This window comes from Papio anubis, chromosome 15 (assembly GCF_008728515.1).
Source record: "Papio anubis isolate 15944 chromosome 15, Panubis1.0, whole genome shotgun sequence".
In the NCBI taxonomy this organism is placed as follows: Eukaryota; Metazoa; Chordata; class Mammalia; order Primates; family Cercopithecidae; genus Papio; species Papio anubis.
The window spans coordinates 21,540,769-21,566,314 of record NC_044990.1 but is presented as its reverse complement, the minus strand read 5'-3'; the positions used below and the strand labels follow the sequence as shown (position 1 = coordinate 21,566,314).

The following is a 25,546-nucleotide window of genomic DNA, read 5'->3' as shown; positions in this document are numbered from 1 at the left end:
AGGTGCTTTTTCGCCTTCAACGTTCAGAAAAACCAGCATACCAAGTACATGGCAATCTTCAGAAAACTACCTGTTCAAGTATTCTCTTGCATCGTTTCTTCTCAGACATATTTATCCTGAATAAATCTTCAATAGGACGAGAATTCTGTGCATCAATAATGTTCCTACCAAGAAAACACAATTTAGCTTTTTGTTTAAAAACCTTACATAGAGGTAAGCAATCTTTGTTTACCGCACAAACATATCTGAGTAAGCTTTCCCCGTGACATAGGCAGAAAAGTGTGACTATTTACTTTTAATAGCTCAATTTAAATAATATGTTTACATATAAATATAATAACTGAGGTTTATCTGATTACTGAAAAGTAAAACAGTAATACTGTAAATAAAAATCACTATTTTGAGTTTTTTCAAAATACACTCTCTTCAGTGATAGGAGAGCTATGGCAAGAGAACCCACCCACGTGCAAAATGCATAAGAGTCATTTTATGCTAAATGTATAAAGTTTTATCTTGTGTTTTATTTTAATTTTTTGCTTTCATGGACACCTATGAATATAAAAAGGACTTAAAAATGTATGTGTTACAAATAAATAACTTATCCACTCTTCAGTTACGCAAAGGAGTAGGTTCTTTCCTTGTCTTTTTGAGCTTACATTCATTACGGTCATCTGTCAAATGCTGTGGTAGGTGCTTTCACAGACTTTCTGATATTTAGAGTTCATTACCCTATTAAGTGGGTAAGAGTCTTATTTTTACAAGTGAGGCAAATAAGGCTCAGAAAAAATAAGCACTTTGCCAAAAAAAAAAAAAATTATTGTGTCAGTAAGTGAAAGAATCTCTAATTCTTAAATTCCTGTCTTTTCAGAGTACGAAGGCAAAGCAAATAACTGAAATACAAAAAATCAAATTAAACAATCTTGTTAAGCCCCTTCGTTTTATAAGTTATAACCATGTGTGTAATAAGTACACTAGATACTTTTTCTCATGAAGAAATCAGAATGTATCCCTATGCTTTTGACTGTATTTTGTTAGAGTTCCTTTTACTACCAGAATTTTGACACATTAACACACACTACTTAGACACTTAAAAGGCTTCCACATTTTTTCCCAATGAAGTAAAAAGAAAAAGAAATACTTACGAGGCTAACAGTTCAAGAGCAACTAGTTTGTCTTTACTGAAAGTGAAACAGTTGAGTATATTGACCACTTCTGTCGGCTGAACAGCCACCATTTTCTGTTAATATAAAAAATAATTTTATTTTTAACACGTGAAATTTTCATGCCAGAAATTACCTTTTTCTGGAAGTATAGTTAAATGCTCTTAATATAAACATTTTAGATAAAATATATCACATTTTAGGTGAAAACCACTTACTCAAAAGAAAGTTCTAAAAATAAATGAATTATACTCATATTCTATCAATGTAACCATTTCAGCTGAAGATCTAATGAAGATCTAAGTTCTCCTACAAGCTCTTTTTTTAATCCACATTTCTCGATGTGTTCACTTACAGAATTAAAAAAATTAGAAGTATTACTTTCCTCAGAAAGGTTATATAAAAAGGTTATACATATGGGAGATTAAATTGTTCAAAGGTTAGAAAAACATTATTATGCTCCTCAGGGGGCTAAGTATGCCACAGATCAGTGCTTCTATGGTGTTAAACATATTTCAAAAAAAGGTTACACTAGCCACATAAGGTAGGGGAAAAGCTGGGTTAAACAGGTTTCTCTACTGCAGAACTTTAAGTCTTATTTTAATTTAATGTGCATTGTGATGCAAAAAGATTGTGTGGAAAGTTAACATGATTATTTGAATAGGGTACCTTTATTTTTGAAGAACATCCAGAAGATTTGGCCAATTTGGAGATTTATGTTAACAGTGAAGGAAAATTAAAAGCAACATCAACATAAGAAGTAAGACTGGCTAGAATCAATATCCAAGAGTTCCTAAAATTTGGAACAGTGGTTTTCACATACTATTATTTATGCACTACCAGAAGAATGATAAAATTATATGCCCCTTTGCATATTTTTAAATTGATACCTAACAATTTTATCAGAAGTTTAAATACTCATAAAAGGTCGATTTTCTTAAATACATTTATATATCTGTGAGAACTTTGAAACTACTAATTTAGCTCATTTAATTTATGGAAATATTTACCATGTCAACCAATTGGTGAAATCAGTCTTCAGTGAGAAAACAATCAAATCAGACTGACTTTGTTAGAAAAGGTCAGACTTAATTTAATTCAAGTAAGTGTATTGAGTTGTCCCTGTGATACCCTTCTCACCTCTGAATTTTAAGTCTAAGGCAGGGAGACAGGCAAGCAGGCCTCAGAGTTTTGTCATGAGTTTGTTGTCCTGATAAAATAAAGCAAAGCCCTCATCAATATTCCCCCTCCCTCAGCCTCCTGGGTAATTAGGACTACAGGAGCACACCACCACACCCAGCTAATTTAAAGTTTTTATATTTTTGTAGAGACAGGGTCTCGCTATGTTGCCCAGGCTGGTCTAGAACTCCTGGCCTCAAGCGATCCTCCTACCTCAGCCTCCCAAAGTGCTGGGATTACAGATTTGGCCACCACCCCGAGCCCCTTATCAGTATTTCTTATCGAGCCTCTTTGCTTTGCTCTCCCTCTCAAGAGCAAAGCACTGTCCTTTTGGAACCTGGAGAAACATCTTCACCCCCAGAGAACAGGAGCGGAAACTCTTTCTTTAGTAAAGCAGTAAAAAAGCAAATATTAAAGAGGAGGTCACAAAGTAGCACTAACAGACCCAGATACTTTCCCAGGCTCATCAGTTTAGAAAGTCAAGGATCTGGAAATTGATTTCACTGAAGATACCCAGGCCTGATATGGCTTCAAAAATCTTCCTACACAGGCAGATACGCCTGTGTGATCTAGATGCTCCTGCTGACCTAGGTTCTAGAGCTGTGCTATCCAATATAGTAGCCACTAAGCACATGTACCTATTTGAACTAATTACAATGAAATAAAATTAAATATAGTTCCTCAGATGAGGCACATTCAAGTGGCTACCATAATGGACAGTGCTGATATAAAAATTTCCATCATCACTGAAAATTTATTTGGACAGTACTAACTTTTCTAAGACTAAATAGAAAGATGGTGAAGATGGATATTAAAAAAACAGAAGTGCAAAAAACCATTAAGAATTCAAATTCCCATATTTTGCTTGCTGGTGAAGTTTTCCTCTAACTTGCCAATCAGGACACTGTGGCATACAATTCAAATGTACAGTTTGGAAAATGTTAATTTTTTAACATAGCTATTTTCAATCAAAGTACAATAACGCTTAGAGTTTGCTTTTCTAATGCAAATAAATTACAACTGAAATCAACTATAGACAACTGGGAAAATTAAAAATACTTAAATTCTACGTTCTAAAGGAAAAAATAAGTTACTTACATGCTGTAATGCTTTCATTGCCTTCAACTGGGGCTCGGCCCAGGAAAAATATCTCAGCAAATCAACCACCTGAAAACAAAGAACAGCTCTAATGACAGCATGTTTGCAAACATTTCTATAAGATTTATTTCAGTACTTGACATTATAATTCAGCGTGTGCAGCCCAGGCCCAGGTGATACAGGTGGCATTAAAGTCTGAAAACTGTGCTAATAGAATAGCGACATGCGGTTACATAACCTTAAATCACTTACAATCAAATAAAATTTAAAAATTCAGTTCCTTAGTGACACAAGCCACATTTCAAGTGCTCAAGAGCTACGTGAGGCTGATAATTACAATAATGCACACTGCAGGAGAGAACATTTCTACCATCACAAAAAGTTCTACTAGACAGCACTGGTCTAGAAAGAAAGAAAAATATACAATACAGAAAAAACAAAGTATCCTAATACGAAAAGGATGGTTCAAAGTACTAGACAGAGATCAAATGTCGGCTTAGGAATATAAAGATGGACTGTGAATGGAAAACTTTTCAATGTGAGGGGAGAAGAGCACTCACAAGGGCACAGTGGTATGTTTTAGTGTAGGTCCACTAACTTTAGTCCTAGTAGGTCTTTTAACTTGAATCTGGAGGGCATAAACTCAAATCATAAATCTAGTCCCTTAACAATGTCAAGAATCAACATGAATTACTCCAGCAGCCCCTAAATGATACATCATTTGAGAGCTCAGACTGTGCAGCTCAGACCAGCTCCCACTACCACCTAAGAACTTCAAACAAATGAGGGAAGCATTATGAGATAGCCAATAAGAGGTGAGCACAGGGCATAAAGATCAGGACACTGAGATCTCAGCATGATCACCACCACCCTGTTTCACTGCCTCCAAAGACGTTCCAAAGGGGGAAAAAAGTGATACAAGAAGACAGTTCCTGAAAATATGCTTAAAAAAAAAATTTTTTTTTACTCCTTATAAAGAGAGACATATATAGCAAATAAGTATTATGTATACTTTCCAGTTAATTTGATAAAAGTATAAATCCTTCAAACTTTGATGGGAATAATGTTCTTGATATCTAATAAATGCTGTATTTTACCAACCATAAAACTTTACAAGCCACCACATCTAAGATACAAAGAAAAATCTTTAATACAATCAGCTCATTTAGAAAGTAGGCTTAATACACTTTGTAATGACTTTAGCAAAGTGGAAACATCACTCAGGGTGGTACATCACATACACACAAGAAAAAAATGCTATTAGCTGTAAGAAATTATAAATCTTTTTAAAACATTTAATTTTTTTTTTTGAGACAGAGTTTTGCTCTGTCACCCAGGCTGGAGCGCAAGGGTGCGATTTTGGCACACTACAAGCTCCGCCTCCCGGGTTCAAGTGATTCTCGATTATAGGCACCAGTCATCATGCCCGGCTCATTTTGGTATTTTTGTAGAGATGGGGTTTCACCATGTTGACCAGTCTGGTCTTGAACTCCTGACTTCAAGAGATCCGCCTGCCTCGGCCTCCCAAAGTGCTGGGACTACAGGTGTGAGCCACCGTGCCTGGCCAAAACATTTAAATTTTTAAGATCATAAAGTAACTTTGTAAAGCAATGGGAAAGCTGAAAAACTGACATAAAGACCATAAATGCAAATCATAAAGTAGCTTTTGAGAATTTAGTGGGCAGAACTTCTACAGGCTTAAGGTCATTCATGCTTTCAAGTTTTGAAGTTCGTGAGAAACCAATGAAAAGTTGGACCATTTACTAACTCAATTGGAGCATTTATTAACTCAATATGTAATTTACTGTCCATCCTTTCCCTGAGCTGTTCTCCAGACATTCTTACTAATATTTATACCTGATTTCCCTATCAAGAATTTTCTAACTATCCCTCAGAAACATGCCCCCTTGTGTGTTAGACACACATTTATTTTAATTAGCAAACTGCCCCTAAGGTGGAATGAAGTTTTCACTAAACCATCATGCTTAAAATGTTAATATTCTGGCAGTTACAGCAACTACTTATTAATAACACTGTGTATTTTTCTTACTGTTGAAATTTTTATCTAGTGGCTTCATATAAAAACATTTCATTATTTGTTCACATTTTCTTTTATATTACATGATGAATTTTGTAATTGTCTTACATATAACTATAAAAATTTGGGTAAATTTACCATTACAACTTTCTAAATCTTTGATATTGTGCTCAGAACCATAAACGCTTTGAATTGCTTTAAGACCCTATATTTAAAATCATTTTAAAATAGGAATTGGGGTGAAAGTGGAGAGGTGCTTAGTCCCTGAATTATAAATTCTGTGAAGTTTTCTGCCAAAACTGGGAGCTTCTCGAGTTCCTGAATAAATACAGCAAAAAGGTAAAAGCAATTCTGAATTCGGCCAGCAGACAGACATTAACCAGAACATTGGTATAAAAAGAAGGCTTTGTTTAAACAAATAATGAGGAATACCTGTTCACTAGAAAAGTATCCATGCACATATTCAATTGCTTTTAATTTGTATTCTGTCAAAACAGCCTAAAAAAAAACACACACACACAGTAAAACAGCATTAATATACGTAAACAGCACAGTAATAAGTATCTATCAAAACTGCCTAAGCAACTCAACAGGGGCAGGTCTACTTCAGCCCTGTCATGCAGAGGAACTAAGGTCACTGTGGTGAGAGGCCCTTCCTTCCACCTTTCCAGGTTCACTACTGTGAGGGACACACTGAGCAAGCAGGAAGATCTGCTGGGCTTCCCTACCCGCTTCTACAAGGAAAGGGAATACAATTGTAATAGACATGATTCAACATTAGTACGCGTTACATTTAGAATTCCTAAATACGTAATTAAAGAGTTTCAAAACATTCCAAATCCAATCACATTGTCATTTTTAAGATTAAACATATCAGATGTTGTTATTCATCAATTATTGAATATCTATGTGCTAAGTGACAGGAAGAATAAGACAAGGTCTAGCTGAGGCTCTCAGTATTTCTATAGGGATATAAGAATGCAAGAAGCCCTGAATTCAAAGTCTGTGCCTGCCACTAACTGGCAGTGTAGACTTCAAGAGGCATTTTAGTTCCCTTTGAGTTTCCTCACTCAAAGAGGGAACACCATTCACCAACCTCAAAGAGTTACTATGAAAACTATAATAGTGGACATTAGATGTGATATATAATAGATAATCAGTAAGTGATGGTTCCTTTCCTTTATGGAATCTGTCAGTGGGTGAGGGAGAAGTTGGTGGCTTTGATGCAGCACTATCTAGTGCCCACTAAATCACATAGGCTCCCCTTGCAGCTATTTGCTCACCTTAGCGATGGAAACAGCTGTCTTAAGTCGGTAGCCACTAATCATTAAAAATGAACGAATCCCTTTGCTTGTACTACAAAATAATTATAATCATATTTTTCACATATATCATTCTGCTAGGAAAAAGTATTATGACCAGTCAACTGAAGTATCCTGGGTGCTCAGTAGTTCAATATTCACTGAAAAGGGAGAAAAAGGCATTCTAAATAATGTACTCCTAGGAGTTTTACTATCAATATAATAATCGGACACAGTCAAATACAAGTTTCTGAACAAGGTCTTGGATTGTACTGATGCCACGCCATATCTCAATTCTTCCATCAATGCCTGAGAGACCCAGCTGTAAACCCAGGCAGGGCAGCATGGTGCTCTGCAAGCATAGTTTGAATACGGCCCACTGCCCCCAACTTCCCACCTGGGGAGTCTTGAGCTGACTAGTTAACCTCACAGAGAGTAGGCCGCCAGCTTTAAGTAAGAAGTACAGTGCCTACACCTCGTGGATTGTAAGGAGAATCAAAATAAATCATGACTGGAGAAGTGCTTAAAAACAGGCTCACAAAGTAAGTGCTCACTAAGTAATAGCTATTACTCCCTCCTTTTTGAGTAATCAATCAAGCATTGCTTTTTCCCCCTTTCTACTCCCTTTCCCAGTTCTTCTAGCTAGTGGCTTCTTAAATGCCACTAGTTTCAAATGACAGTAATGACAACCAGTATTATCTATTATATAAACTCACTGTGATACTCAAGAGATGACCTGGTTTAAACTGACTTACATTTACAAAGAGCAATTTTTAAAAAAATCAATAGTAATGCTCATATTTAGATATGCCAATAGTTTATTCCATTTTAATAGACCATGACAACGCTGATGTATCTAATCATTCGGCAAAGCCAGCAGAAGACATGTTTTAACTGCTGACCAGAAATATAGACTTAAGTTGCCATCTCATGTGAACAGGACTTTCATATCTGGAAAATTTCCCTATTCCCCTCTTTAGAATTTACTGTGACATTTTTATGACACTAGGAAGCGAATATGCACACTGAGACCCTGTATCTTCCAAAAGTAAAAATCTGCCGGTCTACTTGGACTCACCAATTATTTTCTCATGAAAAGTAATTAAAAATCAGCTCACGAAAAAATTCTGACAAATTCCTAGGCATATAGTTAGCAAACCAACATTTTATTTCAAAAATTAATTGAACACATTGGATTTGCAAAAGCAGAACTTGTTCAAAAAAGAACGTTCAGTATTAACAAATATGAAAACTAAAACACGACAATTTGAAAAAAGAAAAAAGCTGTATAAAACCAAAGTAAAAGTGCAAGACCAGAGACAATAACACCTTCGTAAACTGAAATAAGCACCAGAGCACATGGGAACAATTTCTTCCGTTTCACTGAAGGGTCCTAGAGGTATGCAGGTGAGGAAGAATAATTGCCCGGAAGGCCGAAGGAAAGCACCGTGTGTTGATGTAACAATGGTGCACCAAGTCCTTACATTTTAAAATAAGTAACTTTTCGGTACTTTTGTGCTTGAGATATTGTTAGGCTCAAGACTACCTTCCAGAATTATTGCTGTCTGGTTCACTCTGGGAGATGGGATCCACACAACAGCCTCAAAAAGCAGCAAAAACTTGGAAAGCGGGAGAAAAAAATTTGAACCTCAAGTTATTGACGGCCAGTTCCTAAGAACGTGACTCTAAACTTAATGCCACACTTAACATCAGGACACGAATTTTGCATGGCCAACGCAACAAATACACTCTACCTTATGCTTAGATTTGAAAACCCCATCATAATAACTACCATAAAAGAAACTTTCTGCGTATTACCTCTAGTTTTCAGTCACTCGTGTGTTACTGAAAGATGAGGCAATAAACTCAAAAATACTAAGCCACTTGCCCCAAAGTACAGAGCTATTAAGGATTTGTAAAGCAGGCTTTGGAACGGAGGGGCGTCTGAGTATCATTCCCACGACACCGCGCTGAGTCTCAAATTCGGCGTTAACGTAACTTAATTTCTATCTGTATTGGAAACGTATCAAGATACAAACTCCTCCATTACACGTGAGAATTCAAACCAATTGGGCAATCCTAGGATCCTCATGCTGCACAATCTGCACACAGTACCTCAAAGAGAGTCTAAACCACGAGAATTCATCTCATAAAATAATTCCTGGAATCGAGTGTAATTACCTTTCTAATTTCATCCAGCACCATTTCAAAGGACTTTTTATCCATCTTGACTACTACCCCGACGTGGTTTTAACAGTTATACTTGCAATTACAAGACGTTCATCCCTGGTCAGCTCCGCCGATAGTAAAAATATTTGTAGCTGAGGAGGAAAAAGACTCCACGAGCAAGAGAGGATGCGAAGAGGTAGAGAGTATTGCAAACTTCGCAAAAAAAAAAAAAATTCTAAAAACTGAGATTCACAAAAACTTTTTTTATTAAAAAGAAAAAACACTCCAGTCAGGCTTCCCCAGCTTATTCACACAATGCTTCAGGGCACCTCGGGCAAGAGCCAGGTCCCCTGAGTTCTGCAGAAAAACCCGGGCTCCGCGGCGGGGCTGAGTGCCGTTTCCCTGCAGCTGAGGGCCAGGTGCAGCCACAGGTAGCTCTTGAAGCCGCTTGCCCAGGTGGAGCGGCCGGCAGAGCAGAAACACCTGCACTCGGAGTCCACGGGCGGCGGGGAGGGAGGCGCCGGTCTCTCGACCCGCACCTGCGCCTCGGCCGCCGGCCGCGACCCTCACCGCCGCGAACCCGGACGCATGGTCCGGCTCGCACTCATCCCCAGCCGCTGCGCTCGACTCCTGGGTACCTCGGCCCTGGCAGCAGGCGGGCCGGCAGGCTCTTTGTTACCAGCTGCTGCGGCTTCCGGGAGCGGGCCGGCGGCTGGAGAGCACCGGGAGCCGGGCGAAGAGGGGCACGGCCTCGCATAGGGGGACTCCGGAAAAACGCAGCCCCAGCAGCGCCAGGCGCCCTGCCTGGTTACCCCTACAGCCCCCACCAGCTCATGGGGACCTACTATAAAGCCAGTCGCGCCCAAGTAAACTCAACACTGCGCCGCCAGCTTGGGCCCCTCTTTCCTGAAAGCCAGAGGTGGGGTCCTGGTGTGGGAACATAGGCATCCATAGCGGATGCCTGGATGGTGGGAATAGGATGTGGCAAAAATCCTTCCCGAAGCCTAGCTGTCATTATTTTGAATGTTATCCCCACTATACCTCGTGTTTGAGTGTGCGATCTTTTGATTTTGCCGTCTGAATTAAAAAGAATAAATGGCGAGCGATTAAGGCATATCTACGGGCGCCCATACTTTGGTGGCCACGGGAAGTCACCGGCGAGGACTGCCCTGAGGGCGGGAAAGGGTGGTCACTGGGTGAGCCCGAAGCACCTGACATAAGGGCGGGGACCCCGAAATGCACACGAAGTCCGGAACTGGTCGTCTTTGATTTTCATTCGCCCTAGTCTCCGTTCCCTTTCGTACATCAAAGCTCGTGCCTCCAGGGAGGGGAAACCGGAGATAGGGTCTTCGGGCCCCGGGCAGACCCTCTGTGCCGCTACAAACCGTTCGGGCCTGAGGCTGTCAGGTCCTCCCCGAGACACCTGCGGACCCTCCCTCGCCTGGCTTCCCGTCTGGTCATGGCGAGATTCTGGGTCTGCGTAGCCGGTGCTGGCTTCTTTCTTGCATTTCTGGTTTTGCATTCGCGTTTTTGTGGCTCTCCAGTGAGTTGGGTAGTGAGGAAATGACTGTCGGGTGTGCGGATAGCCCTGTTGGGAGGCGTCGCCACGGTCGTGGGATGGAGGTGGCAGGCCCTGGTTCCCTCAGTAGCTTGTCTCAAAGCTTGCACCTGGGTCCGAACTGCCTTGACTGTTATAAAATTTGAGTTTAAAAATCTGTGTATCTTACATCGCCATTTTCCTCTTTCCCAACTCCTACTACACCCTCAAATAATTTGCAGATTTCTATTGTGGTCGTGTTGGTCTTTAGGCACATAAGCCCATTTCTTTGGAATTATTTCAGTCCAGCAAACTTCTAGTTGTCAAGGCATGCTTAACAATAAGCCCTGTTACCATCCGCCCCTCCCCCCCTTTTTTCTTCCCTAGAGGGTAAACTAAATCTGAATTGTCTGATTTTATTTAAGGTTTTGAGGAACTTTACTTTTGCAGTTTCCTGGAGAACTGAGAAAAGTCTTTACCGGCTGGATGTGGATTGGCCTAAGCACCCCGAATATTTTACCGGAACAACATTTTGTGTTGCAGTTGACTCCCTCAACGGATTGGTTTACATAGGTCAAGTAAGTAAAATAGAGAGTTAAAGAAATTATGAACACGAAACAACAACCTTCCTCTCTTGCTGTAGTAACTGACCATATGCGTTTATATCATGCTAATTGTGCAATTTATTTTTGAGTTGGTTTCAAGTATTTTGGTTTCGAATGTGAAAGATATGTTAGATTTTGAAAGTGGTTTTTGAAATATTAGTAAAATTCTCAGTTATTTTTTTTTTCTTTGCCAAGATACAGATTACCTTTCCTTAAAACTGATCCTAGTTATTTTTTGTATACCTTCAGAGAGGGGATAACATCCCAAAGATATTAGTGTTCACAGAGGATGGATATTTTCTAAGAGCCTGGAATTATACAGTTGACACACCTCATGGTATATTTGCAGCCAGTACTCTATATGAACAATCCATCTGGATCACGGATGTAGGAAGTGGTATGTATAGTAATATCTATTAAATTATCTTACTGGAAATCGCATCTTTGCACATGTCCTTGTTTGTGTTGTTTAAAATCAGAGTTGCTGAATCTAATTGTAATTTCTTTAACGATTCATGAAATCACATGTTTTTAACAAACTTTATATTATGCTTCTGTGGAATTAAGAAATTTGACAAGGAGCCTGTTAATATAATCTTTCCTTGAACTTGTCTAGGGACTTTTCCTCTTTAAAGCATCAGTTGCTCTTCTCAGATTAAATAACTAAACTGAAGCCAAATAAAGTGGCAGTCTCTAAAAGCAATGACTGGAATCCTTGACTCTTATTTTCCTTTTCCAGTTCTCTTTCATAAAAGATTGTGAAATCGTAACTGTTTGGTTGCTCAAAGTGCAAAGATTGCAGAAATTGGTGTTAATGTTTTTGAAATTCTACTGACTGAAGTATGTCTGAAATCTTCCTGCCATCAAATATTTTTAGTACAAAAAAGCTGAAAAATAAAGTGAGCACAGCTGAATGGCAGCTATGGAGAAAGTTTTCAGAGAAACAATTCACCTGTGGCTGTAGCTTAAAGCAATACCTGAGATGTCCTGGCATTACCCTAGGAATTCAGGAAGAAATGGGATTATAAAGACATTATTTCTGGCATTCCTTGGCTCAGTTGTGTTCTTGAATTCAGGGACATCCTGGTGCTACAGTCCTGGCTGATTCAGATACCATTTTTTAGAGATAACGAGTTCTCAGTTTCTGTAAGTAGTGCCATTATCGCAGCTGTTTTCAGAACCCATAAGATTTCTGGGCCTCAGCTGATGGCCTGTTTATTTCATGCTGTGTTTTACATAGTAAGATTCTGGTTCAACCAAAAAAATCTATAGATTATCACTGAGTGAATTGTAATACTGTAATGAGGGTCTATTTTCACTTTTTTCCTGAAGATCCACTGTTAAAGACCATTACTTTTAGTTCATTTTATTCATGTGATTTTTAAAAATAAGACTTCCTTGATTCCCAGAAATAAAAAGAGCACAGATGATCTCTTCATTTTTTCCATTACAGCTAATTTTCTACCCAGAGATCTGAAGACGGTTTTATGTTCCTATTTCCCAAAGGAATAAATTTCCTCTAATGAAAAATATGGCTACAAATTAGCCTTTTTTTAAAAAAAATTTTTATTGGTAGTCTTTTTTGCTAGTTTTTAGAAACTTGGAGGTTTATGTGTTTTTTATTGCTATAAACTTTAGCTCAACTGTCCAAAAGTATAATAATAAATAAATTATTTAACATAGAATTGTAATGCAAGCTGATTCACTTTCTTTCTGGTAAGCTCAATGTATCCGGTTTGTCTTTTGAATACCTATCAATTAATTGGGTATATGTACCTTCAAATTGATTTCTGTTAACTGCTTTATGATATTCCCTTATTGATAGTCTGCTTTATGCTCTTGCTTGTTAATTTTAACTTAAAGAAATTTTAACGTGAGAAAATAAGATACTCATGATTTACAAAGATTATTTTCTTCTTAGCAAAGAAAAGTTGAGGGGTTGTATTTTGAATGTCTCCACAAGGTGAAAATGCAGTTAAAAAAAAAAAAATTCTGTATCATAGAGAATGTTTTTGTTGACTGACTGAAATTTAAGATCTGTATGTGAATGATTGAAGTAACAGTTTCAAATATAAGTTGTTCCCTTTACATTTTCTTCTTGATTTCCTTTCATAAGCAATGCTTATTCAAGGTCAAAAGATTAAAAAAGAAAATGCTGCCCCAATACTTTGTTAACATTCTGAGTTTCCTGTATAATGAGTCAATTATGGGGATGTTATTTATTTGAGTTTAGAATCCGCTTATTTTGTACTAATGGAGATTTTAATTCGTGATCAAATGTGGCTATAATTTACAAAGAAGCTATAGTGCTTATTAGTTATATGTAATTTCCTAAGTCTATCAACCATTTATTACTGTTTAATTCTATCAAATTTTTGCTCTTAGCTTACTTGAAAAATCTGAATATTTGTATAGTGGTTTTATTTGTGAGATGTACATATCTATCTTTATAGGATTCTTTGGTCATACTGTTAAAAAATACAGTTCTTTTGGTGATCTTGTTCAAGTCTTGGGTACTCCAGGCACAAAAGGCACTGGTTTGAATCCTTTGCAGTTTGATAACCCAGCAGAATTATATGTAGAGGACACAGGAGATATTTACATTGTGGATGGAGATGGAGGATTGAATAACAGATTGATCAAACTGTCCCAAGGTACATGACTTAATTGTTTATGGTATTATAAAAATATTATAAATTGGATTGAATTTGTTTGATACTTGGTATAATGTTTTAAGTGTTGTGTATGAAGCAGTGTGTAAAGAGCTAAGTGTATTACTGCCAGAAAACTGAAAAACAGATGTATGATTGCCCACAATAAATGATCCTGATAACAGGCCGACTTTCTTCACCAAAGGCCAGGAGATTCCTCCAAAAGTACCTGGCAACAGTATGAGAATTTCTAGTGGGCTCAGGAGATAAGTGTGTAGAAATTAGAAACCTAGAAGTCCAGAGTCAGGTATCCTACAGGCTGATTAATCTGCAAGCATTTTATTGAATGCCCTTTCTCTGTCCTCTCTAGTATAAGGAGGTGCAGATCTGTTATGTATGAAACAATGCAATGTAGTCTATGGTATTGATTCTTAAAGCAAAATCGACTTAGGAGGAGAAACTAAATTGCCTGGAGAAATAGAACCAGATGTCATGAAGGAAGTAGTTATTGAACTAAACTGGTTTTGGTGGGAGGAGAAGGGAGGATGGATGGAACATTCATGGAGGGTTTATCATGCATGGTCTACAGGCTGTTATTAACAGGAAAGAAGGTGAAGATGCACTTTTTCAGCAGCATAAAATACAATTTGGGATGTTTTTGAAGTCTTATTTAAGGATTATTAAAGCCATGTTCTTGCCTATAAAGTTTTTGAGGTTTTCTTAGTAGGAAAATAATGTTACAGCAGCAGGTTTTATAAGACATTCTTTTAGGATCTATTTCAAGTGAGCTCTCATTTGGAGGCTATGTAGTCAATTGGTATTTAGTAACTGAATTTGGTTGATAACAGTTAAAAGGGACTTATAGGGTAAGGGTAAAGCAAGAATCCAAAAATTTCAATGAAAGAAACAACAAAATCTAGGAGACAGATTGAATATGAGTGTATTAGTTTTCTGTGGTTGCCATAGCAAATTGCCACAAACTGCATGGCTTTAAACAACATAAATTTATTCTCACAGTTTTGGAATCCGGAAGTCAGAAATCTGGTAGGCCGTGCTCATTCTAAAGGTCCTGCCTTGCCGCTTCTAGTTTCTGGTGGCCCAAGCATTCCTTGGCTTGTGGCAGCATAACTCTGATGTCTGTCTCCATATTCACATGGCAGCCCCTTCTTCTCTGTGTGGTTTTGTGCCTCCAGTCTTTCCCTTCTTTCTCTGAATAAGGATTTAGGGACCACCCTAAATCTAGGGTGATCTCATGAGATCCCTAATTTAATTTTATGTGCAAAAACTATTTCCAAATAGCATCACATTCCCAGGTATCAGGAGTTAGGACTTGGACATCTTTTTAAAGGACCACAGTTGAACCCACCATAGTGGATAATAAAGGAGATAGACGGTAAAATCATAATGTGAATTTTTTTTTTTCTTTTTTTTTGAGAGGGAGCCTGTCTCTGCTGCCCAGGCTGGAGTGCAGTGGCATGATCTCGGCTAACTGCAAGCTCCGCCTCCCAGGTTCAGGCCATTCTCCTGCCTCAGCCTCCCAAGTAGCTGGGACTACAGGCGACCCCACCACACCCGGCTAATTTTTTGAATTTTTTTAGTAGAGATGGGGTTTCACCATGTTAGTCAGGATGGTCTCGATCTCCTGACCTCGTGATCCGCCCACCTCGGCCTCCCAAAGTGCTGGGATTATAGGCGTGAGCCACCGCGCCCGGCCCATAATGTGAATTTCTAAGGTCTGTGGAATACTAATATCAAGTAACAGATAAGTTGGGAAGGGGAACCAGTTTTAGGGAGAGGATGACATAAACCCTAAATAATGATTTTGAAGCAGTCATGAAAAATTCAAGTGGAGATAATAATTAAAGAAGTAGATTAATTGCCTAAAGCAGAGAAGGAACTTTAAAAAAATTAATTGTAAGAGATGGGCAAGTGGCCATATAGACAGGAAAGCTGAGAAAGCATAGTCAAGTGAACCAGCAGTGTAATTAAATAGTTCTTTGTAACCTGTTTCACAAAATATGCAAATCCTTGAGAGATTCTATATGTTGTTCTGACTATATATTTTTACCATTTATAGATTTCATGATCCTTTGGCTGCATGGAGAAAATGGGACAGGGCCTGCTAAGTTCAACATACCTCACAGTGTTACACTTGATTCAGCTGGTCGGGTAAAAATACAGTGTCATTGTTTCTGGGACTATGCATCTGAATATGTTTGTGCGTGTGTGTGTGTGTGTGTGTGTGTGTGTCTGTGTGTGTCTGTGTCTGGGCATGTATATATAGATTGTATACATGTGTGTCTGGGCATGTGGAGATGTGTGTTAGTGGGTATGTCTGGGTAATTACTCTGGGGCTGGGTGTGCACACATACTTCCGTACAAATGTTTGAGTCGTATAGTGAGGGGGTTCCCCAAATATTTAGAAATGAGCACAATGGATATCCTGTACCATTTAAAAGGATAGAAGGAACAAATAATGGATCTGAACATAAAGTTGCCTGAAAGAAAAAGTTGCCTGCTTACTGGGAAAACTCCACTAAAAGTGTTTGAATATCTTTTCACTTCTCAAGAAAAAAATGTGCTGATCTAAAGTGGAGTGGGAGAGGTTAATCTTGGAAGTTTGAAAAAGAGTCACCTAGGCAAACTCTTGTTCTCACTAGCTCCACTTTGTTTAGGGAACAGAAAGCTTTAGCCAACAAATTTCAATCAATTTCTCTCTTTTCTGCCCTACTCACTACTATCTCTTTTGCCTTGACTCAACTTCTAAGCATAGATCTGACTTCTTTGAGGTTACCTTTTCACAACAAAACCCCCACCAAAAAATTTGTATATTAGTTTCTCCTCCTTTTCCCATAGCAGCCTGTACTTCCTATCATAGTAACTATCATGCTATATTATAATCATTTGTCTGTCTCCCCTAATAGATGTTAGGCTGTTGAGAGTGCTTACTGAATCTCTTTTGCTTTATTTCTTAGTGCCTAGTACATCGTAGTCGTATTTATTTATTAAATGACTAAATGTCTTGACACACAATGGATACATTAGGCTGCTTGCCTTCATACCATTAGGCATTTAATCCATTTCTACTTCCGATTCAGTGATCAGCAAACAAACTTCTAATTATGACTTGGCTTCCTAATCATAATTGATTGACAAAAATGAGAATGTTTTGATCATTAAATCTTCTGATCTGCCATAAGACGTTAATCAACCATGTGAACTTTGTATGTAAATTGGGAACTGGAAAGTTTAAATTAAACTTTTGCACATTATCCTTCTGAGCTTGGGTGACTCATTGTGTGCTAAGAAAAAAAAAAATCAAATTTCAGAGCCTGGGAAACCTTGACCCAGGTAAATTCATCATGGTGAGGAACACCCTTCTAAAAGGCCTTGGATATCATCTGATGGGGATACTCTGGCATTCCTGAATGATAAAGAGTGTCAATTATACACAATTGTTTTATAACAATAGCAATTCTGTTCTGAGTATTTTACATTATTAACTCATTTAATCATCACCACGACCGTATATGAAAGGTTAGTCAGTTCCAGACTTCTTGTTATGTGTTAAACAGGAGTTCCCATAATCAAAATTCACTGAGTGTTGAGCAGGAAAGATAGTACTACAATCTAAAGTATCATTCCATCCTAGGGTATAAACTGTACTTCTTCCTTGGTCATTTGTCTGGGATACTAATCTCAAAATCTTTAAGAAAACCCATCCTTAGTAAAGGATCATAGATCAGGAAAAGACCTTGAGAAATTGCTTTATTTTGGCATTAATAAAGTTTCTTAAATGGTGTAGTGAGTTTTGATTTGTTTCTGATTGGAGATGAATTCAATGGCTACCAAAATTCGCACACATTGATGAAGTTGTAGTCAGGGTTACTGGTGAAGAAATAATCTCTCAATCCACAAACCCAAGAAATCCAAAGGACCAAAAGCAGGGAGGTAGAAGTAAATGGGACTGACCCACTCCCAGTGCATTATTTCATACCTCTCTACAACCCTGGCCATAAGTCATCAAAAACCATTTCCCTTTATGCTTTAAGTTGCATGCATGTAGCCATGAAATATCATTTAGAATGCGTCTCACTTCTTGTCTTATAACAAGTTCCTTAATAACCCATTACAGTGTATAACAAACCTAAATTAAACCTATTACCGTTCTTTATGTGTTGCTAAAATATCTCAAGCTGCTTCTTTAGTTGGTTCAGCACTCTGTACATACCTTGGTAATAGCAGGTATGGGTTTAATGATACTGCAATATGAATGAATACCTCACATCCTGCTATCTTGAGCTCTCGAGAAGTAAGGCTGCTTTTCTTTGTCACATTGCCTGGCCCAGGAGCTGACAAGCCAGTAGCACTCATTGAAAAATGAATGCTTGTTAAAGGAATGAATGGATGTTGTCACTTTTCATTATCTACTGATCCCCTGCATTATGGTAGAGTACTCCAGCTTTTTAGTTATTCTCACATTTAGAACAGTAGACAGAGTATTATAAGCTTTGGGTTAAGACAACTTTGGGTTGTGCCTCTCCCACTTGTAAGCTCACTTCAGAGAAGGTAACCTTTCTGAACTTTAGTTTTTCCTCATCTGAAAATGGGACTTATACTACCTTCTTTGGAATCCTCTTAAGTGAGATATTGTATGTGAAACTAATGAAAATAAATGTTCTTTTCCCTTTCTTTTTCTCATATTATGGATATTTTTCAATTGACTTTTTTGTGTGTTTTTCAGGTGTGGGTTGCTGACCGAGGAAATAAAAGAATCCAAGTATTTGATAAAGACACTGGGGAGTGGTTAGGAGCATGGAATAATTGTTTCACAGAAGAGGGACCTTCTTCAGTCAGGTAATTGTTTCATTTTATTGCCAAATGCTTGTTTTAGTTAGTGTACATATCTCACTTCTCTGAATAGCTAGCTGAAAGTTTAAAATGTTTATTGTTAATTTTGAATCAGGGGAAAATAGAAATATACAGAGAAAGTTGATATCCGAGATTTTCAGATCCCAGATAAAGTGAACACAAGAAATAACATGCTAGACCTCTCCTCTAGCCTTTACTTGGTAAATTTTTAAACACAGGACAAAAATCAAACCCAGCCTAACGTCAGTTCTTCATTAGTTTCATTTTGTGGACTATGATATTGATACTTTTAAAAACTTTAAGCTAATCTTTGGCTTTGCTTACCATCATGGACATCTTATTCCCTCATAAACAGAATTAGATCAAATTAAAATTCTCCTTAAAAGATTCATTCAGCAAGTAGATGCCTACTGTTGTTTGGCACAGTAGGGGATTAAAATGTTGAAAAAAAATAACCCCTTATGTTTATTTCACAGACATTTATTATGTTAAATGTCTTTCTCCTTAGATTTACTCCTGATGGGAAGTACTTGATTGTGGCCCAGCTGAATCTTAGCAGGCTCTCAGTTGTAGCAGCACCCCCGGTGGGAAGCATTGGGGAGTGTTCTGTGATCAGCACAATCCAACTAGCAGATCAAGTTTTGCCACATCTCCTGGAAGTCGACAGAAAGACTGGAGCGGTCTATGTAGCAGAAATTGGAGCAAAACAAGTACAAAAATATGTCCCTTTGAATAGCTATGTTCCTGCATTTGGTTCATAATGTTTCTTTCCTGCGAATATTTCAAGAGGCAGTTCAGATTCTCAAATTCACTAAGTGCTTAAAAATGATGTTCAAGCACAAGAATTTACTTTTCTAGTATAAAAGATCTAGTATCAGAAAGATTTGTTTTTATATCATTAAGAATCATATATTTTGTTGCCCTCTTGGGACTTAGTTTTATTTGTAAGTGTATAAGGACATGTTAATGAAAGGAATGTAACTAAAAAATGAGGTTGGGAAGAGGGACTAAGGTCGCAACCTCATTATTTGCCCGGGTAGACTGATTGTCCCTGGGTAAAAAAAATGGGAATAAAAATGAGCTTGCAGGATAATTTATTAAATTTCATGTGAAGAACTCCAGACCTCCAGATCGTGCAACTAACATAAAATGAGCTGCTTGAGAGATTGTAAATAGGATGAACTATTGATTAATTTGAGTACCCACAGAGTGCTGTGTCTTGACCACGTAAAAATGAAGAAGCAGGGTTGCCTTTTGAGTAGCTTCCAGTCCAGTGGGGAGACAAGTGGGCAAACAGTCACAACACAGCAAAAGCGACCTTGGAGCTTAGTGGGACTTTTGGAGTAGGAGCGCTGCATTTGACTGAGGGAATCGTGGATACTTCGCAGGAGAAGTGAATTTGAGCTCAGACTTGAAAACAGGAAGAGCTTACCAAGGGACAAGGAGGAGAAAACAATAATTTCCATGTAAAGAAGGTATAAAAAGTTAGAAATGTACTGTAAAGTTTGGTAGGCTTTAAGCTTTTTTTAAAGCCCAACTTGGCTTTTGTCCATTACCTATAAGATACTTAACGTCAATCAGCCTTTAAATGTTGGAATAAAATGGCTGGCATCTAAGCACTTTACTAAAAGAGGTTTTTACAAATAACCAAGGATTGTAGAGCTTCCTTCTCTTTTTTTTTTTCTTTTTCTTTCTTTCTTTTTTGTTTTACATGAACTCAACTTATTCCTAACATTTGTCTACCTCAAAGAAATTTCAAGATTATTCAGATAACATAGATATGTGCCAAATCCTTTGAGCTGTTAAGATGGATAATTTCCTGCTTTCCTCCTTCTACATCTTCTCCTCCCACCCCCTCCTTTGGTCTGAATATTGGCTTCCCAACTAAGACCTTTTTTTTTCCAGTTTGTTTTAGCTTATTATAGGTTTTGGAGGAACTTTGCCATTTTATAATCTTTCAAATCATTCTTCCCTCTTCCTCGCATCAGCTTCCTCTTTTCCCAGTGTTTTACTGTAAGTTGTGTAGCATATGACAGATCTTGAGCTGACTTTGCTCTTCACCTGTTACGGCTGGAGTATTTTCCAGACTTGAAGGGACTCACACTTGTTTTGATGCTTGGATCACATCTCCATGTGGTTAAGAAGGTAAATCTACCAACAGGAAGCTCTGTACTCTGTATTCTAAGGCCTTTGATAAATGTCTTTGTGCCACTGATTAGACTATATGACCTTAAACAAGTCACCTTAGTTTTCAGTGAAATGGGAACATCATTGTCTCCTCTTTCATGAATGCTGTGAGAATCAGATGTGCAACAGATACCCTTTGAAATCTATACCTCTGGATACATTAGAGGCATTTTATTAACAAAGGCCCTTCTAAATGTGCTATATATCTGACAATAGCTATCAGATTTGTCTTAATTTTGTGTTTATAGCATTTATCAAAACATATCCTCATAGACTTTATGCAGATTAGCTAATATGGTCAATTGATTTGGATAAAAGAAAGTAATTTCAGGGTTTGTTTTTAAGCCAGGACAAGAAGTGCAAATGCCTCTTTGAAGTAATTTAGGCTAGGTAAACTGATTTTGAAATTTCGAAATGTTTTATTTTACTTTGTTTTATGAAGCCAGGACAAGAAGTGCAAATGCCTCTTTGAAGCAGTTTAGGCTGGGTAAACTGATTTTGCCAATTCAAAATGTTTTATTTTACTTTGTTTTATATCAGAGTCTTATAAAACCTGCTGCAAATGTTTCTGAATATCTTTGTAAAAGTGTTTATTAGTATACCTGTGATTATAGTACTTCACTTTTTTCATTTGGATTAATTAGTTAAATGAATGAGAAATGTGTTATGTTTTCTACTAAAAAGTATAAATTAAAATTTTGGCAAGAAAAGGCAATATTATCTGGCTCCACAATTAAAGTTTGATTTTATTGTCACAAAAGCAGTCTATAACTCTTTATTCATTTAAAGAATTTCAACAATTATGAAATCACAAGTTGATGCTGAAAGAATATCCTGCTTTTCACACATTAGGGTGTAAGCTGATGTGCATAAATATGACTAGAAGTTGCTTACAACATTTAAAGAATGTAGCTTGTTTTGAGGTGGTGGGCGGGTACAACTGACAGTACTAACTAGCTAATTGTCTACATTTCTGCATTAAAAGTGGAACATCTTTATACTTGTACTTTTTAGGTCTATTCTTGGAGTAAGGGAGGGGAGAAAGTGTTCTAAACCAGAAAACCAAAGACTGTACACTTAGCTATATCTTTCCTTACCTGTACCATCAGATTCGGTCTTTCAAGTGGAATATTTATTAAGCAGAGAAAACTTGGATGAAATCTGATGGCGAACAAAGATTTACCATAAACTATTATTATTATCATTATTATTATTTTGAGACAGAGTCTCGCTCTGTCGCCCAGGCTGGAGTGCAGTGGCGTGATCTCACTGCAAGCTTCGCCTCCCGGGTTCATGCCATTCTCCTGCCTCAGCCTCCCGAGTAGCTGGGACTATAGGTGCCCGCCACCACGCCCGCCTAATTTTTTTTATTTTTTATTTTTAGTAGAGACGGGGTTTCACCATGTTAGCCAGGATGGTCTCGATCTCCTGACCTCATGATCCGTCCGCCTCGGCCTCCCAAACTGCTGGGATTATGTTCTTAGGTCACTTAACAGATTAAAAGACTGCTTCAAGCAATGTAGTGTAAGGCTAAGGCAGTCAAGTCCTAACTTGTTTTGCCTTTGCTGGTTTTAAGCACTTCTGCATTTGAAGACAGGACAGATTGGATGGTCAGCACTAAAATGGAAACTCTCCAAGTTTTGCTTTTTAGGCTCACCAAAATAAATGAGAGTTTTTAAAAGTCCTAAATGTATTACTTTAATTTGTTGTATTATCTGCTATATATTTTCAGCAACAATAAAAAAATCAAATTAATCAGCTTTATTGATTCAGTAAAAAGTTTTGAGACAACAAACATATAAAGGCACTCAGGCAGGTATCCTCTGCTCTAATAGTTCCCTACCTGGTTGGGAAAACAAGCTACTTAAACCTTGTCTTTCAGTAGTTTTAGGAGGTACCATTTTTGGCACTTGCGTTATGTTACATTCTTGATACACAAGAGGTCAGTAGCGTTCTGCTTATAAGCATTTCTTGAACTCAAACATGAGCTAAGCTTCATAGTTTGATTTTTTTTTTTTTTTTTTTTGAAGCTACCATGTTCACCATACTTTCATTGTTTTTCTTTTTTCCACAACTTGCTTACATCTTGAGGAAATTGGTTTATGGGTGAAACATTTTCCAAGCATTGTTGGAAATTTTTTACTGGTTAATTGGACTTGTCCACAATTAAAAAGAAACGTTTAAACCTTTTCAGTAATTCAAACTTAACAGCCAGAAGTGAATTAACTTATTTTAAATGAAGGTGAAACTATAATCTGAATGTGTAAGTTTAGTACAATAGAGAATGAATTTGTATTAGTGGGGAATTATTCTTTTTTCTCCCTAGTAGGTGTTTTTTGTTGTCGTCATTGTTACTGTTTAAAAAAAATAAAATTTCACCTTGTGGTTGCTATTTTACAAATAAGAAAAATAAGTTTTTTATAAAGGCTCTTAAGTCATTTCTTTATCAACTACTCTGTGGAATCCATGAGTTTATAAATTAATCCTCTAAACACTAAATGACATGTAGATGCTCCTTTTGTGTATAAGAATTGAATAGAACTTGAGCAATGAAAAATTTATCCATTGCTTCCAGATTTTTTTCTTTTCCTTTCTTCCTTTCCTTACTCTCTTTCTTTCTTTCTCTCTCCCTTTCTCTCTTTCTTTCTCTCTCTCCTTCTTTCCGTCCCTTCCTCCCTACCCTCCTTCCTTTTCTTTCATTTATTTATTTATTTATTTTGAAATAGAACCTCGCTCTGTCACTCAGACTGGAGTGCAGCAGCGCAATCTCGGGTCATTGCAACCTCCGCCTCCTAGGTTCAAGTGATTCTCCTGCGTCGGCCTCCTGAGTAGCTGGGATTATAGGTGCATGCCACTATGCCAGGCTAACTTTCTAATATTTTGTCAAGATGGGTTCTCACTGTGTTGCACAGGCTGTCTTCTAGGTTTTCTAGTTTGAGTGCATGGAGATGTTTTAGTAGTTAGTCTCTGAGGATCTTTTGTATTTCTGTGGGATCAGCTGTAATGTCATCTTTGTCTTTTCTGATTCTACTTATTGGTATTGTTACTCTTTTTATTAATCTAGATAGCAGGGTATCAATCTTGTTTATCCTTTCAAAAAACCAACTTTTGGTTTCATTGATCTTTTGTATGTATTTTTGCATCTCAACTTCATTCAGTTCTGCTCTGATTTTAGTTTTCTTCTGGTAGCATTGAGGTTCTTGTTTTTCTAGTTCCTCTGGGGACAATGTTTGATTATTATTTTGATACCTTCCTAGAAGTACTTGTTTTATCAATCTGAATTCTCCAGTGTTGGATACGAATGTATTTAGGATAGTTAAGTAGTACTGAATTGAACCTTTTATCATTATATAATGCCCTTCTTTGTCCTTTTCGACTGTGTTGGTTAAAGCTTGTTTTGTCTTGTGTAAGAATAGTTACCCTGCTGTTTTTTGCTTTCTGTTTGCATGATAGATTTTTCTCCATTTCTTTATTTTGAGACTATGGGTGTTGTTACATGTGAGATGGGTCTCTTGAAGATAGATGGTTGGGTCTTGCCAGTCTGTTCCATTTAAGTGGGGCATTTAGACTATTTATGTTCAAGGTTAATATTGATATGTAAGGATTTGATCCTGTCATTTTGTTATTAACTGGTTGTTTTGTAGACTCAATTAGGTAATTGCTTTGTAGGATCTGTAGCTTATGTACTTAAGTGTGTTTTTGTGGTATCAGATATTGTTCTTTCCTTTCCACATTTAGAACTCTCTCCTTAAGTACTTCTTGTAAGGCAGGTCTAGTGGTAATGAATTCCCTTAGTGTTTGTGTGTTTGGAAAGGATTTCATTTCTCCTTTCCATGTGAAGCATGATTTGGCAAGATATAAAATTCTTGGTTGGAATTTCTTTTCTTTAAGGATGCTGAATATACATCCCCAGTCTCTCCTGGCTTGTAAAGTTTCTGCTGAGAACTCTGCTGTTAGCCTGATGGGGTTCCCATTGTAAGTGACTTGGCCTTTTTCCCTAACCACCTTTATGATTTTTTTTTCCTGTTGACTTTGGAGAATCTGATGACTATATGTCTTTGGGATGGTTGTCTTGTATAATATCTTGCAGATGTTCTCTAGATTTCTGGAATTTGCATGTCTACCTCTCTAGTGAGATTGGGGAAATTTCTGTGGACTATATCCTCAAATATGTTTTCCAAGTTGCTTACTCTCTCTTTTCCTCTCTCAGGAATGCCAATGAGTTGTAGGTTTGGTCTCTTTACATAGATGTTGCGGGAAGTCAGGGACCCCAAATGGAGGGACCTGCTGAAGGTGTGACAGAAGAACATAAATTGTGAAGATTTCATGGACATTTATCACTTCCCCAATCAATACTCTTATAATTTCCTATGCTTGTCTTTAATCTCTTAATCCCATCATCTTCGTAAGCTGAGGATGTATCTTGCCTCAGGACCCTGTGATGACTGCGTTAACTGCACAAATTGTTCATAAAGCATGTGTGTTTGAACAATATGAAATCTAGGCACCTTAAGAATAGGGTAACAGCGATTTTCAGGAAACAAGGGAGATAACCTTAAAGTCTGGCTGCCTGTGGGCCGGGCAGGACAGAGCCATATTTCTCTTATTACCAAAAAGCAGCTAAGAGAAATATCACTGAATTCTTTCCCCAGTAAGGAATATTAATAATTAACAGCCCTGGGAAAAGAATGCATTCCCAGAGGGGGCCTCTAAAATGGCTGCTCTGGGGTGTCTGCCTTATGCAGTTGC

At 37.6% G+C, this 25,546-nt stretch overlaps 3 protein-coding genes across 6 annotated transcripts in view; 1 reads left to right on the top strand and 2 right to left on the bottom strand.

The window, feature by feature from the left end:
- DNAJC15 (DnaJ heat shock protein family (Hsp40) member C15) overlaps window positions 1-25,546 on the bottom strand; it is a 163,152-nt gene that overhangs the window by 54,398 nt on the left and 83,208 nt on the right. The gene's annotated exons all lie outside the window — the stretch shown is intronic.
- LOC116270571 (proline and serine-rich protein 1-like) lies at window positions 7-9,884 on the bottom strand. 3 transcript variants are annotated; one of them, XM_031655826.1, is made up of 6 exons: window positions 8,958-9,884; window positions 6,759-6,937; window positions 5,908-5,973; window positions 3,438-3,506; window positions 1,143-1,237; window positions 7-164 (listed from the first exon to the last, which is right to left on the bottom strand). In XM_031655826.1, exons 2-6 carry the CDS (start codon window positions 6,801-6,803, stop codon window positions 59-61), a joined length of 381 nt encoding a protein of 126 aa, XP_031511686.1. In that variant the 5' UTR covers window positions 6,804-6,937; window positions 8,958-9,884; the 3' UTR covers window positions 7-58. The 3 variants fall into 3 exon arrangements, with proteins under 3 accessions (XP_031511686.1, XP_031511685.1, XP_031511687.1); XM_031655825.1 differs by lacking the exon at window positions 6,759-6,937 and having other exon boundaries at window positions 8,958-9,875; XM_031655827.1 differs by lacking the exons at window positions 5,908-5,973; window positions 6,759-6,937 and having other exon boundaries at window positions 8,958-9,883.
- LOC116270570 (NHL repeat-containing protein 3) lies at window positions 10,077-21,557 on the top strand. Its single transcript, XM_031655824.1, has 7 exons — window positions 10,077-10,488; window positions 10,908-11,060; window positions 11,337-11,484; window positions 13,541-13,741; window positions 15,816-15,907; window positions 18,483-18,595; window positions 19,119-21,557. Exons 1-7 carry the CDS (start codon window positions 10,405-10,407, stop codon window positions 19,369-19,371), a joined length of 1,044 nt encoding a protein of 347 aa, XP_031511684.1. The 5' UTR covers window positions 10,077-10,404; the 3' UTR covers window positions 19,372-21,557.

Excerpts from the sequence above, each read along its gene's own strand:
- LOC116270571 (XM_031655826.1), bottom strand. The coding sequence starts at position 6,803 with ATGATTAGTGGCTACCGACTTAAGACAGCTGTTTCCATCGCTAAG. Across the intron at positions 5,974-6,758 it reads CAGCTGTTTCCATCGCTAAG|GCTGTTTTGACAGAATACAA; the intron begins GTGAGCAAATAG and ends GTTTTTTTTTAG. Across the intron at positions 3,507-5,907 it reads GATACTTTTCTAGTGAACAG|GTGGTTGATTTGCTGAGATA; the intron begins GTATTCCTCATT and ends CTTTGTTTTCAG.
- LOC116270570 (XM_031655824.1), top strand. The coding sequence starts at position 10,405 with ATGGCGAGATTCTGGGTCTGCGTAGCCGGTGCTGGCTTCTTTCTTGCA. Across the intron at positions 11,485-13,540 it reads GATCACGGATGTAGGAAGTG|GATTCTTTGGTCATACTGTT; the intron begins GTATGTATAGTA and ends CTATCTTTATAG. Across the intron at positions 13,742-15,815 it reads ATTGATCAAACTGTCCCAAG|ATTTCATGATCCTTTGGCTG; the intron begins GTACATGACTTA and ends TACCATTTATAG.